Raw genomic sequence first — 13,345 nt, forward strand, 5'->3', positions numbered from 1 at the left:
GGAGGGTGAATGGGCCGCCGTATATGGTGCGATGTGTCTGTGTTGATGGATACTCACACCCTCTCTCTCATTTTTTCAAGTGCGACGACGAAAACGTCGCTGTTGAGGCGGGGAGAGTGACAAACTCCCACGCCTTCCTCTCCCCTTACGACCTGCGGAATCCGTTCCGAGATCGGCTGCGGGCCTACTAAAAAAACTAGTCAGGCACATTGTCGAAAATGCAATCTGAAGGAGGATCCTCTTTTGGATTTCCTCAGCTTGCGTGGAAGAGACGGCTTGTGGGAATGTCGCGTCGAAACAGGAGTGTAAAAAACGCTGCCGATGCCTCAGTGTTCTGCAGCGGAGTTACGCACATCAGGGGTTTTGTCAGTTGGCTACCCAGCTGCTCTATTGCGTAGAAGACACGTCTTTGGATTGGACCGACCAGGGACGGGGTGTGCCCCACTCCGCAGACGAAACTGCTCCCTGGCAGAGAAACGGTAGTCACGGTTCCAGGTGCCCAGTTCTTAGCAAAACGTTTTAGGCGTTAGTGGAACTTAACTGCATTCTTAAGAACATGTTTGGAATGACGCCACAAGATACCAGGCGACAGGGACTGAATTCTGAGTCTCGGGAGCGAGACGCTTGAGATCGCACGGCGGTGCCGTCGTTGCGGAAGAAACGCCCGAGTTCTCAGGAAATCTACATTTTCGTGAAGGACGGTAGCAGGGCGATGAGGTAGGCAAAAACAATAACACGCGCCCTGATCGGTTGGAGGTCAAAGTGATCTTATGTGCTTCAATAGCGCAGATGTGGGCGAAACTGTGTAACGGTGTTACTGTTGCCACATTTCTTCGTCGCACTCTAGTGTCGCATCCCCTTTTCAGCCAGCAGAACGGCAGCGGGGAGCGGAGAGGATACAGGAGATGCATTTCAAGTAGCCGTTCACACGACTGAACTAAAGCGGCAAGGCGCTTCGCCGAAGCCAGTCAGCCATCATTTTGTAGACGGGAAAGATCTCGATTTTCGGGCACTCCTCGCTGAGGGGTTCTGGTCGAGTGACGAGGTCGAATAGCCTGTGTTTTCCAGTCACACATACGCGCGCACGAAAGTGGCAGTCTCCGTTGTTTTTGCGAGTCCTGCCTCTCCATTCTGAAGCGTTTTATGATTCAAATCCCTAGTTTCCTCTAGGGGGGGCGGCGGAAGTCCACTGATTCTGTGACGTTGTTTACGGTGAGAGTTGAGGAACACGACAACCCCGGCTGGTTCCTGCGCAGGGATCTGTAAATTGGCCGTTCGTTGTCAGCTCGTGTGAGCAGGCAAGGACAAGTGAGTCGTGTTTGACTACTTCAATTCCCCTCGACGCAGGTGTCCAACCCTGTTCGCACCTTGCAGGAAGTGACGTTTCGGCAAAGTCCTCAGGTTTACTGTACCGCGCAGCTGGCAGTCGAAGCGCCTCTGAGTTCAGAAAAACGTGGAATCAGTCAGGCGGCATCCACGCGGCGTTCCTCGGCGTAGTCAGCAACGATTCCGCTTTTCTCCATCCGAGGCAACCGGAAGTTCTGCAGGTATGTGGATGACGCTGCCTTGCGTCCGTATGCTGAGATACCAGTCTAGATGTGATTCGGTTTCCCCACAAGAACCCCTTACGGTTGTTTCCTTGTTGGAGAACACGGAATGCTGCAGGCGCAGCGTGCGTCGCGTTTGCGACTTCCCCTGAGGCTTGAAAGACCTAATCGCTTGGCTAGTCCATCCAGTGGAAGGCTGCTTCGATCTGGCGCCCCCGAGCCGTCTTACCTTTTAGAGACTCTCGATGAATGCGCACGCGGTGGTGCCTCAGTGCGTAGTGCCACGCGTTATGGGTCTTCACTCTAACTCGCAAGGCGTTCACCTGCTGAGGCGGATAGTCTCAAGAACAGAGGCATTCAGATGGGTTGCGGCGGATAGGGAGAAAGCCGGCTCAATGCAAGACCCGCCAAATTCTCCTCCTGTCGCCGGCGACGCGTACTGTGATGTCGAAACGGCCACGTAGCCACAGTCAAGCACGGCGCGACGAAGAGAGCAGCTGCATGAAGAAATCTGTCCCGTGCAGTGGCTGTACCCTTTTCTTTGACCTGGGTGTATCCGTCCGTTTCCATTTCGGACGCGCGTGCCCGTCCTGCGCGCTGCGTCATCTTCAAGGTGAAAAACTAGGCTCCAGCTGGAGGCGCCGCTTACCGGCTCAAACACACCTCTGGCATTCAGCTTTTCTGTCTCATCCTCCATCCCTCTGAAAATCGCCACCCTGAGTTCATCGATTCGCCTACGTGAAGGGAGGGCACATCAACTGGTCGAAGCAAGTGACGTAGAAAATCATGTAAACGAAAGGAGACGTGGCTGCCGCAACCGACAAAGAACTCCTTGTGAGACCTTGTTTTTCTGTCCCCGTTATGGTGGTACCGGGACGTATGTGTTCCAACATCGAGCTGTACAAAATACCTTTTCTTGAACTTCTCGTAGAATGCCTTAATCGGAGGCTTCAGGTTGGCCTGCCATTCCCGTCAAACGCACTAGGAGATTTGGTATACGGGGTTCCGGAAACGCTGGTTCCATGGAAATGCTGGTCGCGCGCGGCGCGGCGAGCAGGATGACTTTGTGCTTCTGGTTTGCTTGCGGTAGAGCACAGACGGCGGCTGCCTTTTCAACTTTCACAGGTTGGTCAGCACCTCCTCGTGTGGTTCATGCAGGAATCCTATGTCAATCTATCCTTAACCCACTCTTTAAGTTAGGGCTTGCGCAAACGTGCCCGTTATCCAGAATGCTACGCGTGGCATGCGTCGTCTACATGCAGTGCTCGATCAGATATGGCACAACAAAACTGGTGACAACTTGTGTCTCTTAACCGGTTCGGCAGGCACTGATTACTTTTAGCAACGGGAATTTCTACGTGTGATGCAGCCTAGAGACAGGGTACGGCCGCGAATGCACTTCCGCCGTTTTTCGGTGAGCACAACTAACGGACACGGGACGCTTCGAGGTCTGAAAACCCAGAAAAGTGTACGCGTCTTCCGGAGTCTGTTTCGTCCGATACAGCACGCTCTTCCGCTGCACAACCCTTATTGTACGCCTACAATGTACGACCGGAGATGAGCGTCATCCCACTGATCCACGGCGTCCGTAACCGAAGGCAGCAACTCCAGGTTTGGCATTTGTTGGAGCTGCGCCAAGGCTGGCGGGGGCTTCTGCTGGACAGTTCCCTAAACGTAAGAACAGGAGTCTCCCGCTCAGCATCCGTGGCACAGGTGGATATGCTTGCAACCGTCCTCGATCGCGAGCCTTCGTTCCCTACTTTGTTCGGCAGCGTGGACTATAGTGGGTCGTGCGTCACATGTACCGGTAGAAATCGGCGTTTCCCGGGTTGCCCTATAGAAACAGTGCATGAAAGGTGTTGCCTCGTTGAATGCCACGTACGGTGGCTGCTGGCCAGCAGTGAGCGTGGGGTGCCAGGGGTTTCCCCGGGTCAGGTAAGTGGTATGATACGTTACGGACCTTCCTCGAGGAGGCTCGACTGTTGTGGGCCTCCATCTCTGCCATCGCCCTCGCATGTTCCAGTGCCATCGGTCCAAAGTTTACGTCGCCTCGACGCGATTCCCGCGGTTCATTCGTCTGATAACAGAAACCCCGACGCTTTCCTCTGCACACAAACATCTACCGAACCAGGTGAACTGCAATTCCAACGAGTCCACCCCCATCGTGCTACAGTTTCGCCGCGACGTACGGTGCTCGTGGATGTACTTCCGCACTGTTCCGAAAAGTCCTAGATAGGTGGCTGTTTGGAATTATTTGTATTCAACCACTGTATCACCCAAGAATGAACCTGGTGACGCGCTGAAGGTGGAACCACGAATGAGGAGCCTGCGTGAAGTTTCGCGCTCGTTTGGGCCAAACTTCCTTCTTTTGAGGCATCCAAAAGTTCACTCCAACACCCCGGGCGTTTTCGACAATCCCAAACAAATTGTTCCATCGGTTTCCAACACTAAAGGTACACTGTGCGCAGCGAGAGTATCTGTGCTCACTGTCCCTGCATCTGGTATCGCTCCTCGAGTTCCTGTTCGGTTTTGATCGATGGCGACCTGGCTCTTCGTTGGGTTCGTTCACCAAGCCATGTTTCATCTTCCTCTTCATCCTCCTCGCCGTCCGTTTCGTCCCCGTCGTCCTGCTGTCCTTCTGCCTCACCAAGTTTGATTTGGCTGTCGTCGGTGCCATTTTGCTCGGCAGTTCGGTTACTCGCATGACTTTGACGGCTTTGGTGCACTCGATCCGGTGGTGCTGCTGCAGTGCTTCGCCTCTTCACGTCTTCAGCGGAGCGACGGTTGATGAACGACCTGTTTCCCCTGCTCTGTGCGAGAGTGCCGGTGGACCGAGATTGGTTTCCGCGTTGCAGTCCGTGTGCAGTCGGAGCCTGAGGAGGCACTGCCGGTGGCGAGTTACCTGTTGAGGCTTTTTGCTGTTCGAAACTCTGCCCAACCATACTGCTTTGCTTCGAGCGTACAGTGGTAGAAAAGGTCGGAACAGACCCAGGAGGGCTCCTGGTCACTGAACCAACCTGAACCCGTGATTTCCGCACTTTTGAGTCAGCCGCATTGGCATCCTCTCCGACTCCGGAGGGGGGTGCCGAGGGTACATCGATCAGACTCGTACGTCGAGACGCTCTGCTCGCCTCGTTCGTGTCAGAGCTCTTGCTTGTCAAAGTATTTCCTCCTGGCAAGGCCCGTCGTGCACCGCTACACGCTAATCCATCTCCCTGTTCGTTGCCAACTCCCCAAGAGAGAGTGTTGGACTCGGTGTCAGCGCCCCGTCCGAACGGCGCAGGCCCCGCTGTTTGTGCTCGGGACTGTCGTACTGCCGAGGGGCGGAAAGAGCGCGCTCTCTCCTTTAAATCTGAAGGTCGTTTTCCGGTAGCGGTGGGGGAGGCGGATGCTATTGGCCTTGCTCGATAGGACTCCCCAAGGGTCCGAACTGAAGAGGGTTCAGTAGCCTCATTAGGAGAAAACCGCTTGGAAGAACCGTTGGTCGTGGCCTTCATGCTGCAAGAAAGGCGAACGAATGGAAAGCGGTTCAAGGAGTGGGATCTTCAGAAGTGACCCAATTATATGCCTTCTCGTAAAACCTTTTACGGCCGCTTTACTTGCTGTAGGAGGACATAGAGCTAAACTGTTCAAAAGGGCGCCTATGCTGGTTGCCGGTTCCGTCAGTTGACCTTTGGGTTGTCTGTTTGAACAGCCATGTGATTGCTTCTGCCTGTTTGATGTGTGAGTTGAATGACAATGCATACGGCCACAAGGAAGACTTTTGGCTGAGAATCGTAGGTCCGTAGATGCCATTCTGGATCTTGTGGTGCTGCTTTGTTTCACACCAGGTCGCAAATCACTACTCGTTTTTGTCCGTATTGCGCCAGCTCAAATGAAGGAAGGATAGAGGGGGCGGCTCGTGAAGGGAACTGTGTGTGGAATCTTCCGTGTTTCGGTCATCTGGGTTCTCTAAAAGTGGCATGAAAAGGCAGGCAGGCGTCGAATGGATCGCTCATGCGGTTGCTACTGTACTACAAGGGCCTTCCTGCCGCCTATGGCGATTTGAAGCACTCCCACAGTGACGATAGCTGCTCAGAGTGACTCAGTAGCTAAACACACTTACGCACCCTCACGAGCAGGCGCGAGCGGTTAAGTAACGGAACCGTGTCGTCTCAGGGCGGCGAAACCCGCTGAACTGTCACGTCAGAAGTCAGAATTGCCCCTGCAATACTTCTTCAGGACTTTCAGCAACTAGTAGTTTTTAAGAAACTTTCCAAAGTTTAATGACATCTACTTTTAAAAAAAGTGCTGTTTTGGCCAGCACCGTGCTGTGTACGAGGCTCCTTCTGCGACTGTCCTGTCAGAGGGTTGTTTACCCGGACGCAGCTTCAGTCTTTTGCTGAGAAATTGTTTGCATACGCCCTTTGCTGTCGTCGACCACGGACTTGATGTTCTGTGATAGCAACGGCGTCATCCTTTGGTAAAGTGGAAAAGATGGGTGCTGCAGGAATTCCGAGTCCTTCGTTGGAGTCGGAAGTGCCCGACAGGTCTCCTGTTACAGTTTCGGGGCCCGAAAGGAAACGATTTGACTGAGGCCTTCTGCAAAGGGAACTGTGTGGGTATACTGCCGAGCAAGAGTATTATCGAAGACAGAGCCTCAACGCCGCTTGTTCGTGGTAGATCACAGCCGGTTTGATACCTAGGTGCTTTCTCTGCACAATGGAAGACAGTCGACAAAGGATATGCCCCAGCTGATTTGCATGCGCAGTCCTTTGCTTCATACTTACGAAACACGACAGCACAGGTATTCGACTGAAACTGAAGCGTCGGAAACCTGAGAAGGCGAATTGCCTAGGACAAGCCACAGCGGCTCAGACGGGGAGACGGTGACAAAGCAAGCACCGGACTCGGCTCACCCGCGTTTTCCCTACGGATTATACGAGAAATGCTGTACCGTGAAATGTGTCCGAAGGACATAATATAGTGCCTCATTTCGCTGGAACTGCAGAATGAGTCGAAATTGCCGTTGGTGCCTCGATTACCAACCAAATGGCGTGGTTCGCCATTGTGGCTTGGCCCATCGCTCAGCAGAGGCAAAACCTATGATAGACGTAAGTGGGCAGCACGTAGAGGAGACTTGTTCTCGGAACAAACAGAAAGGCCCATTCTGTCTGCTGCCGTACGTGCTCGTTTCATTCCCGTATTCGTCTCTGTCGCCTTTCCGACCAGTTTTATGGGACTTTCCGCATCCCCACAGAATGAGGGGCGAGACACATGTCCCCTTCGCGACATTTGTCATAAAACACCGCATCTGCTCCAAATTCCCGAAGAACTTGGCAGTCAATTTTCTTCTCCCGGTTTTCAGAGGAGTCGCCCATCACCTGCGGTTCGATGGGGGCTGAGAGTCGAGTTATCTTGAGGCAGCCTCGAACAAGGGAGCGTCAAGGCCCCCTAATCGGGCGCTTTGGAACAGTGCCAAGGTCCGCTTTATCCCATACGAGCGCCAAAAGAAGAAACAACACCTGCAACAGCAGACCCTCCTCGACAGAGAACGGTGCGACCCGTAGAAATTCATATTCCAAGACAAATCTGCCTACACAGCACGGACTCTACACGACATCTCCTCGGTATCCAGTTACTTCGGGATGCTCGGACGCGTTATTATAAGCCAGGTCCATTAATCACGTCGTCCAGACCCAGCGAGTTCATGTTTTCACCTGCGGTAGGCGCAGAATGACGCTTTTCGGGGTCGCTCACCCTACTAGGGCATCTCTGGCTGACCGCCGCTGACGTTCTTGACTGAACAAAATCAAAGGATCCTGCAAAGCACGCTTCAGAATGCTGGTCCTCCGCGGAAGTTCCATCCTCATATTCCTTGGCACGGAGTTCAGGTGTGCAACGTGACGAAAACACAAGCGACGGCCAGCAACGATCCAGCAGTGGCGCAGTTCTAGCTTGAAATGAAAGCTTGCACTCTGTATGTGTCCTGGAGGTGCACAAGACACACAAGTGTTGCAAACAATGTATTAAGTAAACTTACAGAAGAGCTCAACCGTGCTGCACTGTGTGATGCGCCGAGCGCATTAGGAAAACTGTTGGCGCGACCTCCCTACAGGATTAACCATGAAAGTCGCTTACAACTCTTCACGCGTTTCTCTGTTGTGGTTTCGCCGAACAAGAACGCAATCACAGCTCAACTGCCAACGGTATTTGCCGTTGCCACATCCAGGAAGACGATGCAGCTACCGCTATCTAGGGAAACAAAGTCACGAAATCGTGTCATCACAATACAGAAGCAGAAAAATGCGGCGCTGCTTTGTCTGTCGGGCATACAAAGCAAACGCTCTAGGCAGAAAACAAAGGCAAGATTGTTCTGCGAATTCGAACTTGACCGGTCCTCATTTCCACGACCGTCGCACCGGGCTGACACACTCCACCGTACGTTAGGGGGGGCCTGAGTCACCTGCTTTTCCTTATCCTTCGCCAATTGGTTTTCCCGTCTTACATCGTTAAGGGGCTTCTTTCAATCCTGGGTTTCTCTGTGTTAAGAGTAGCCGACAATGGCAGCGATCAGGACGAACGAAGCACGCACAATGTCGGTGTACGACTTCGAAAAAAATGCAGGCTTGAGTACCATTGGTGCCCCTAAGCCTTTCCTAGCCCTCGTTCGCGTGCAGCGAATCTGTACTTGTGTGGGATCTCAGACTAGCGTGAACTAGTGGTTTGTTAGTTTTTAGCATCTTCCTAGTAACAACTCTGCCTTCAAGCTGTCGTTGGTGACCAGGATCGAGGGCCTGTACGGAAAAAGACGCTCTCGTATAAACGTCTGTCTGTACTGATGCAATATAGGTTCGTGCCTCTCTGAGCCATGATTTCGTTCAAGTGTCGAAAGGTAGAACGGGGAAAACAGCTTTGTGAGCAGTCCCACTGGTGTCGCGTATGACCCGTTCTGGCTCCGTGACAGTTGCGAGCAGTGGCTGGGCAGGCCGACTGGAGAACCAACTAGTCTCCAACTTTTCGGAGACTGGCAGACAAAGGACGCGGAGAAAACAGATTCAAAGAAGAGCTTTTCCATTTACCGTGTCCACGTATTTTGAAAATGCTTGCTCCTCGCTCTCCTCCACGTGCCGCGTATCATGGGGGCATGCACCGCGTCGTTGCTGGCCACACAAGACACACGTTGTCCTCGTCCCGGTATCGAGCTGAGCCGGGCTGGGAGACTCGAAAATTTTGCGCGCTTCTCTGTGAACGATTTCTGCCTGCGCATGGTCTTCTCATTCGGTTATCTCTGAGTCTGAGTTGTCGGTTTTATTCCACGGAGTAAGTGTTAGATGCCAACGCGGTGAGCCGTGGTACGTGTTGCCGAGCCTAACGCGCGTGACTTGACTGGGCTAGACATACTGCTTCACTTTCGCAACAAAAAAGCGATTCGTATTTCTCTTTTTCCAAGGCAACTGGCCATCCAGTTGTGTAAGATGGATGAAGACTCATTTCACCGTCCAGGCCGTCGCTCTCGTTTGCTCGTGCTTGCCGCGCTCTGTATAGCCGTTTCTCTTCCCTTCCTTCCGCTAATCCTCAACATCACCTCTATAACTCACTTCAACCCCATATTTACAGGCTTATTTCTTCTCCTGTGTCCCGTCTTCATCATTCTAATTCTTTTCTCTGTTTCGCGCTGTTCGGAAACCTACGAACCCGGAAGAAGGCGACGTACCCCTCGTCGACGAGACGACGACGAAGCCCACCAGCCCCTCGCCTCAGCCTTCAGTGACGATCGACTTCACCAGTCCTGAAAGGAAAAACATAGATTCTCCTGAAGGACATTCACACACAAATACTGTTGCCTTTCCTGACCTGCTTTTCGCCCCCATTTCCCTCGTGTCGTCCTTAAACAGCTTCGTGCTGACTCCCTTGCGTTGCCTGCAACGCGAGAGGGCCCGTGTACGCGTTACTCTGCTGACTGTGGCGTTCTTTGCGTTGCCATCGTCTGTTCCTTTTCTCTCGAGCTTTTGCGCCGCCGTTGCTGGGCCATACCCAAGCGTTTGCTCAGTCGATCTTTATTGAGTTTGGTCGAACTTTTTCCCCTCGAGCACCATGTCGAGTGACGCTGATATTCAGGTGGCCTTTCAGGATTGTGCGGACGGATCGAAACTCCCTGCGGCGAAGTTGGGCGTGGCGGCGCGGCTCGCGGGCGCGTCACCCTCAAACGGCGAGGTCGCGGAGGCCGCCGGCAAGATGTCTGGAGGAGTTGATTTGGCAGCGTTTAAAACCTTTTGCAACAACACACAACACAAAGACGACGATCTCAACGACCTTAAGGAGCTCTTCAAAGGTGAGAGCCCCAAACAGGAGCCCCGTTCTTCTACATAGCCAAGTATCGCACGTTGTGTGTTACACCGGGTTAGGCCAAACGGAGCGGGAGTGCCATGGGGATTCGGGGTCTCTGGGGAGCAGAGACATTTCGTCGATCCGGCTCACAGAGCAGGTTAAGCGACAAAGAAGTCCTCACCTGCGACACGAGTTCCAGCGGCCGTTCGCACGGAGTAACGAAATCACGTTGTGATGATGGCGGCGCTGGGTGTCTTCCTTGTCGCTAACGCCCTACTCGCTGTTTCGAGGCGTCTCCTCTCTGCAGTGCCGGAAAGCTTTCTGTTCGTTTCCACCGTAGTGTCCAGCCTTTGCTCCCCTGTCTTTTCTCTGACACTACAGCGGCAGACATCGGAGGCTCGGGAAAGATCGGGAAAACTGCGATGAAGAATATGGTCCAGGGCTACGGCGAGCCTCTCAGTGACGCCGAATTTGAGGCGGCAGTCAAGGACTTTTTGCGTGACAATGGCGAAAATGTTGATTACGCAACCATGCTCGCGACGATACTCCAATCCTAAACGCCTCCCAGCAAATCGAACCGTGTGCAGAGCGAGGCAATGAGCGGAAAACGACCGTCCCTGACAGCCTGTCGTGGGTTTCCAGCATTTCTCTTCCAGACCCGCACCTGTCACAGCTCCACGCTCCTCTTTTCCGCGCGCAAACAGAAAGCTGCAAAACATTCGTGCCGATAAGCGGCTGAACAGATTCTTTTCCGTGTTGGCGTGCCGCGTAGGATGGACGCACACACACACACCGACGGCCTGGGCTCCGTCAAGGGGTTGCCCTCGGCAAGGCTCTAGAGAAGCGTGATGTGAAAACGAAATACTTTGAGACGGAACTTTCACTTACAGAGGAACCACAGTCTCAGACGAGAAGGAACATCTCCCCTAGCGGCCACGCTGACTATGCGGTGGCGACAGTGACAGCGATCTCTGCGAGTAACAAGCGTGGAAGAAGCTATCACTTCCGGAAGGTGTGTGTAGTTCCCGTAGCCCACGGTCTGGCATCAGAACCTCGTATTCAGCATGATCAGATGTTCCATCAAACCGAAAACCGCTTGGAGAAGACTAATCCAATAACTTTGATAGACATTTAGCATCCGTCATTAACATACGCGGAAAAAAGGCAACTTTAAGCGCGGTATCCATACCCGCAGGACGGATATACGCTGGACGCCACTGTACTTGATGCACTGAACATGGTCATGAAAAGCACAGTCGAACTTGGGGCCGGTGAACAAAGACGTTCAAGATCTAAACCACTAGTCCAACTCGAAGTATAGAAGCTTATAAATAATCCTGGGTCCGAGACTGTCACTCCCATTAAGATGGTACTGATCATACTAGCATCTGAGTAGTAGTAGTAGTTCTATTGTGCTGGCAGAGCTTTGCTAAGATGTAACTGTTGTGGAAATGGAACCAGTAGAACACCGTGTATTAATGCAACAGAGATTGAGTAGTCGGAAGGGGAGAACAGGCCCGAGCGCGACTGTGAGGAACCCGTGAAAAACTCGCCGATGCCTTTTCTTGCTCCGCGATGACTACGTGACAGCTGTACACACCGAAACGCAGTCGAGTTCTCTGCGCCGCCAGCGCTGTGTGCTAGTGGTTGCGGCATGATTAAGCACTGGGACAACTGTACCGTTCGTCCCCAGTGATCGACGGGGAAGCACAGCAGAACCGCTGCCTAGTCACAAGACCTTCTTCTGCCTCTTTCGTTTTATTATCGGTTTCATTTACCCCGTTCAACCAGTTGCGGCTTGCCACGACGCGGGTCGCCACGTGTACTCGTGCAACAGCGTTGTGTTACCAGACACGCGCAAAGCACTCCGAAATACGACAGCCATTTTACCAAGACGAGAAGAGGCACATGCTTCCATCATAAATGTCTATATACATATAGAACTGATATATATATATATATATGTATTATTATCCAGACGGATGTGCAGATGCTTGTACCAATGTGTGCCGGTATAAACAACTACCAGGGGAGCCGTGTGACCGTGTCGCTCCCGAGCCATGTGTTACCCTTACATAGAATAACTCTGTGTTTGTGTTGAAGTTTTGAAGAAAAAAGGGACTTGTCTCACTCAAACCTTTTTCTCGTTCCACACATCGCTGGATTCCGAACACACTCTCGCCACGCCGGTTTCAGCTGTTCCCCCGGCGATCCCCCGCCTCTCGCACACTTCCTCGTCGCGCCAGGAGACACCGCTGGGTTAAGCAGTCGCAAAAACCAGAAGACAGGGGAGTTTTCCTGGAGATTTTCGCGCGCCATTGGCTTTTTTTCCTTTGTCCAAAACAAGATGTTTCCATGTTTTTGCCAGGACGCTTTCTTTCCACGCGAGGTTTCCGCCTTTCTTCCGCCAGCCGCCCTCCTGTGTCTCGTCGGCAGAACCTTCCACGGTGTTGCTGGGGCGCATGTGATTCCGGACAAATGAGTCAACGCCGAGGGCCACAAGACAAGCAGTTTCTTCTCCTCAGTCTGGTGTTCTTCTTTCGGTCTTTTGGATCGTTTCCTTCCTTGCATTTTCCCTTTTGCCCTCCTCTCCTCGTTTCTGAGCTCCCGAGGCTGCAGCTGCTCTCTGCCCGCAGCCCTGCCTGGCAGGCCGTTTTCACAACCACGGGAGGGAGGCTGTGAAAGCGTCAACAGGCTTGGCAGAAAGCGAAACTTTCCACAGAAAAAATGGGACAACTGGAACAGGAGACGAGAGGAAGCGCAGGCCGGGGACTGACCCAGCCTCCAACGTCGCTCGCGTCTCCGCTCGGGACGAGTGCACATCAGACTCACGGACTCACGCCAACACGCTGTCCTGGTCTATCCTCAAACGCCCCTGCTTCCTCTCTTCCTCTCTCTTCTTCTGTTCCCCTATCCTCTTCGGTGAGGGCGCTCTCTTCCGTTCCGGACGATTCCATCTGTGGCGCGAACTCGCTCGCTCCTCACGCTGTCGTGCCTTCTGGTTCGCCGTCTCTCTCGTCTTGCTCGAGCGTACACTCGACTCGGCTTGTATCTCGTCGCCGAAGCAAGAGTCGCCGAGTCCAGAAAACGCCCTCTTCTTCCTCGTGTTTTCTATCTTCTTCCTCCGTGGCTGCGTCGTTGCCTCCCGTCTCGCCCTCCTGCGACTCCGCCGGATCCGACACCAACCGCTCACCTGCGTCTCGTGCTCCTCCCAACCTTTCCTCTCCTCCCCTCGGCGTCCTTGGCGCCTCGTCGCTCTGTCGTCCTTTGTCCCTCTCTTCCGTCTCGCCTGTCTCTCCACAACAGGGCGTTTCCAGGCTTCCAAACCAGCCCGAGAAACGACGAAGAGGCGCGCCTCTCGGCCTCCTCAGAGCGGTGGCTGCTGGAGCCAGGGCGCATCGAGCAAAAATCCTGTGTCGGGAATCTGATTCCGAAACGCAGTGTGCTACTCTCCCTGGGCAGCAGGAATCTTCTTCCGGTCCTTCGTC

The 13,345-nt window shown here is 53.4% G+C and overlaps 1 protein-coding gene across 1 annotated transcript; it reads left to right on the plus strand.

Moving 5' to 3' along the window:
- Positions 1-9,623: 9,623 nt before the first annotated feature.
- On the plus strand, positions 9,624-10,414 carry NCLIV_055190 (putative myosin light chain TgMLC1; the record flags this gene model as incomplete). Its single annotated transcript, XM_003885073.1, has 2 exons — positions 9,624-9,861; positions 10,239-10,414. 2 exons carry the CDS (start codon positions 9,624-9,626, stop codon positions 10,412-10,414), a joined length of 414 nt encoding a protein of 137 aa, XP_003885122.1.
- Positions 10,415-13,345: the final 2,931 nt, after the last annotated feature.

The sequence above is a fragment of the Neospora caninum genome, chromosome XI (assembly GCF_000208865.1).
Source record: "Neospora caninum Liverpool complete genome, chromosome XI".
Taxonomy (NCBI): Eukaryota; Apicomplexa; class Conoidasida; order Eucoccidiorida; family Sarcocystidae; genus Neospora; species Neospora caninum.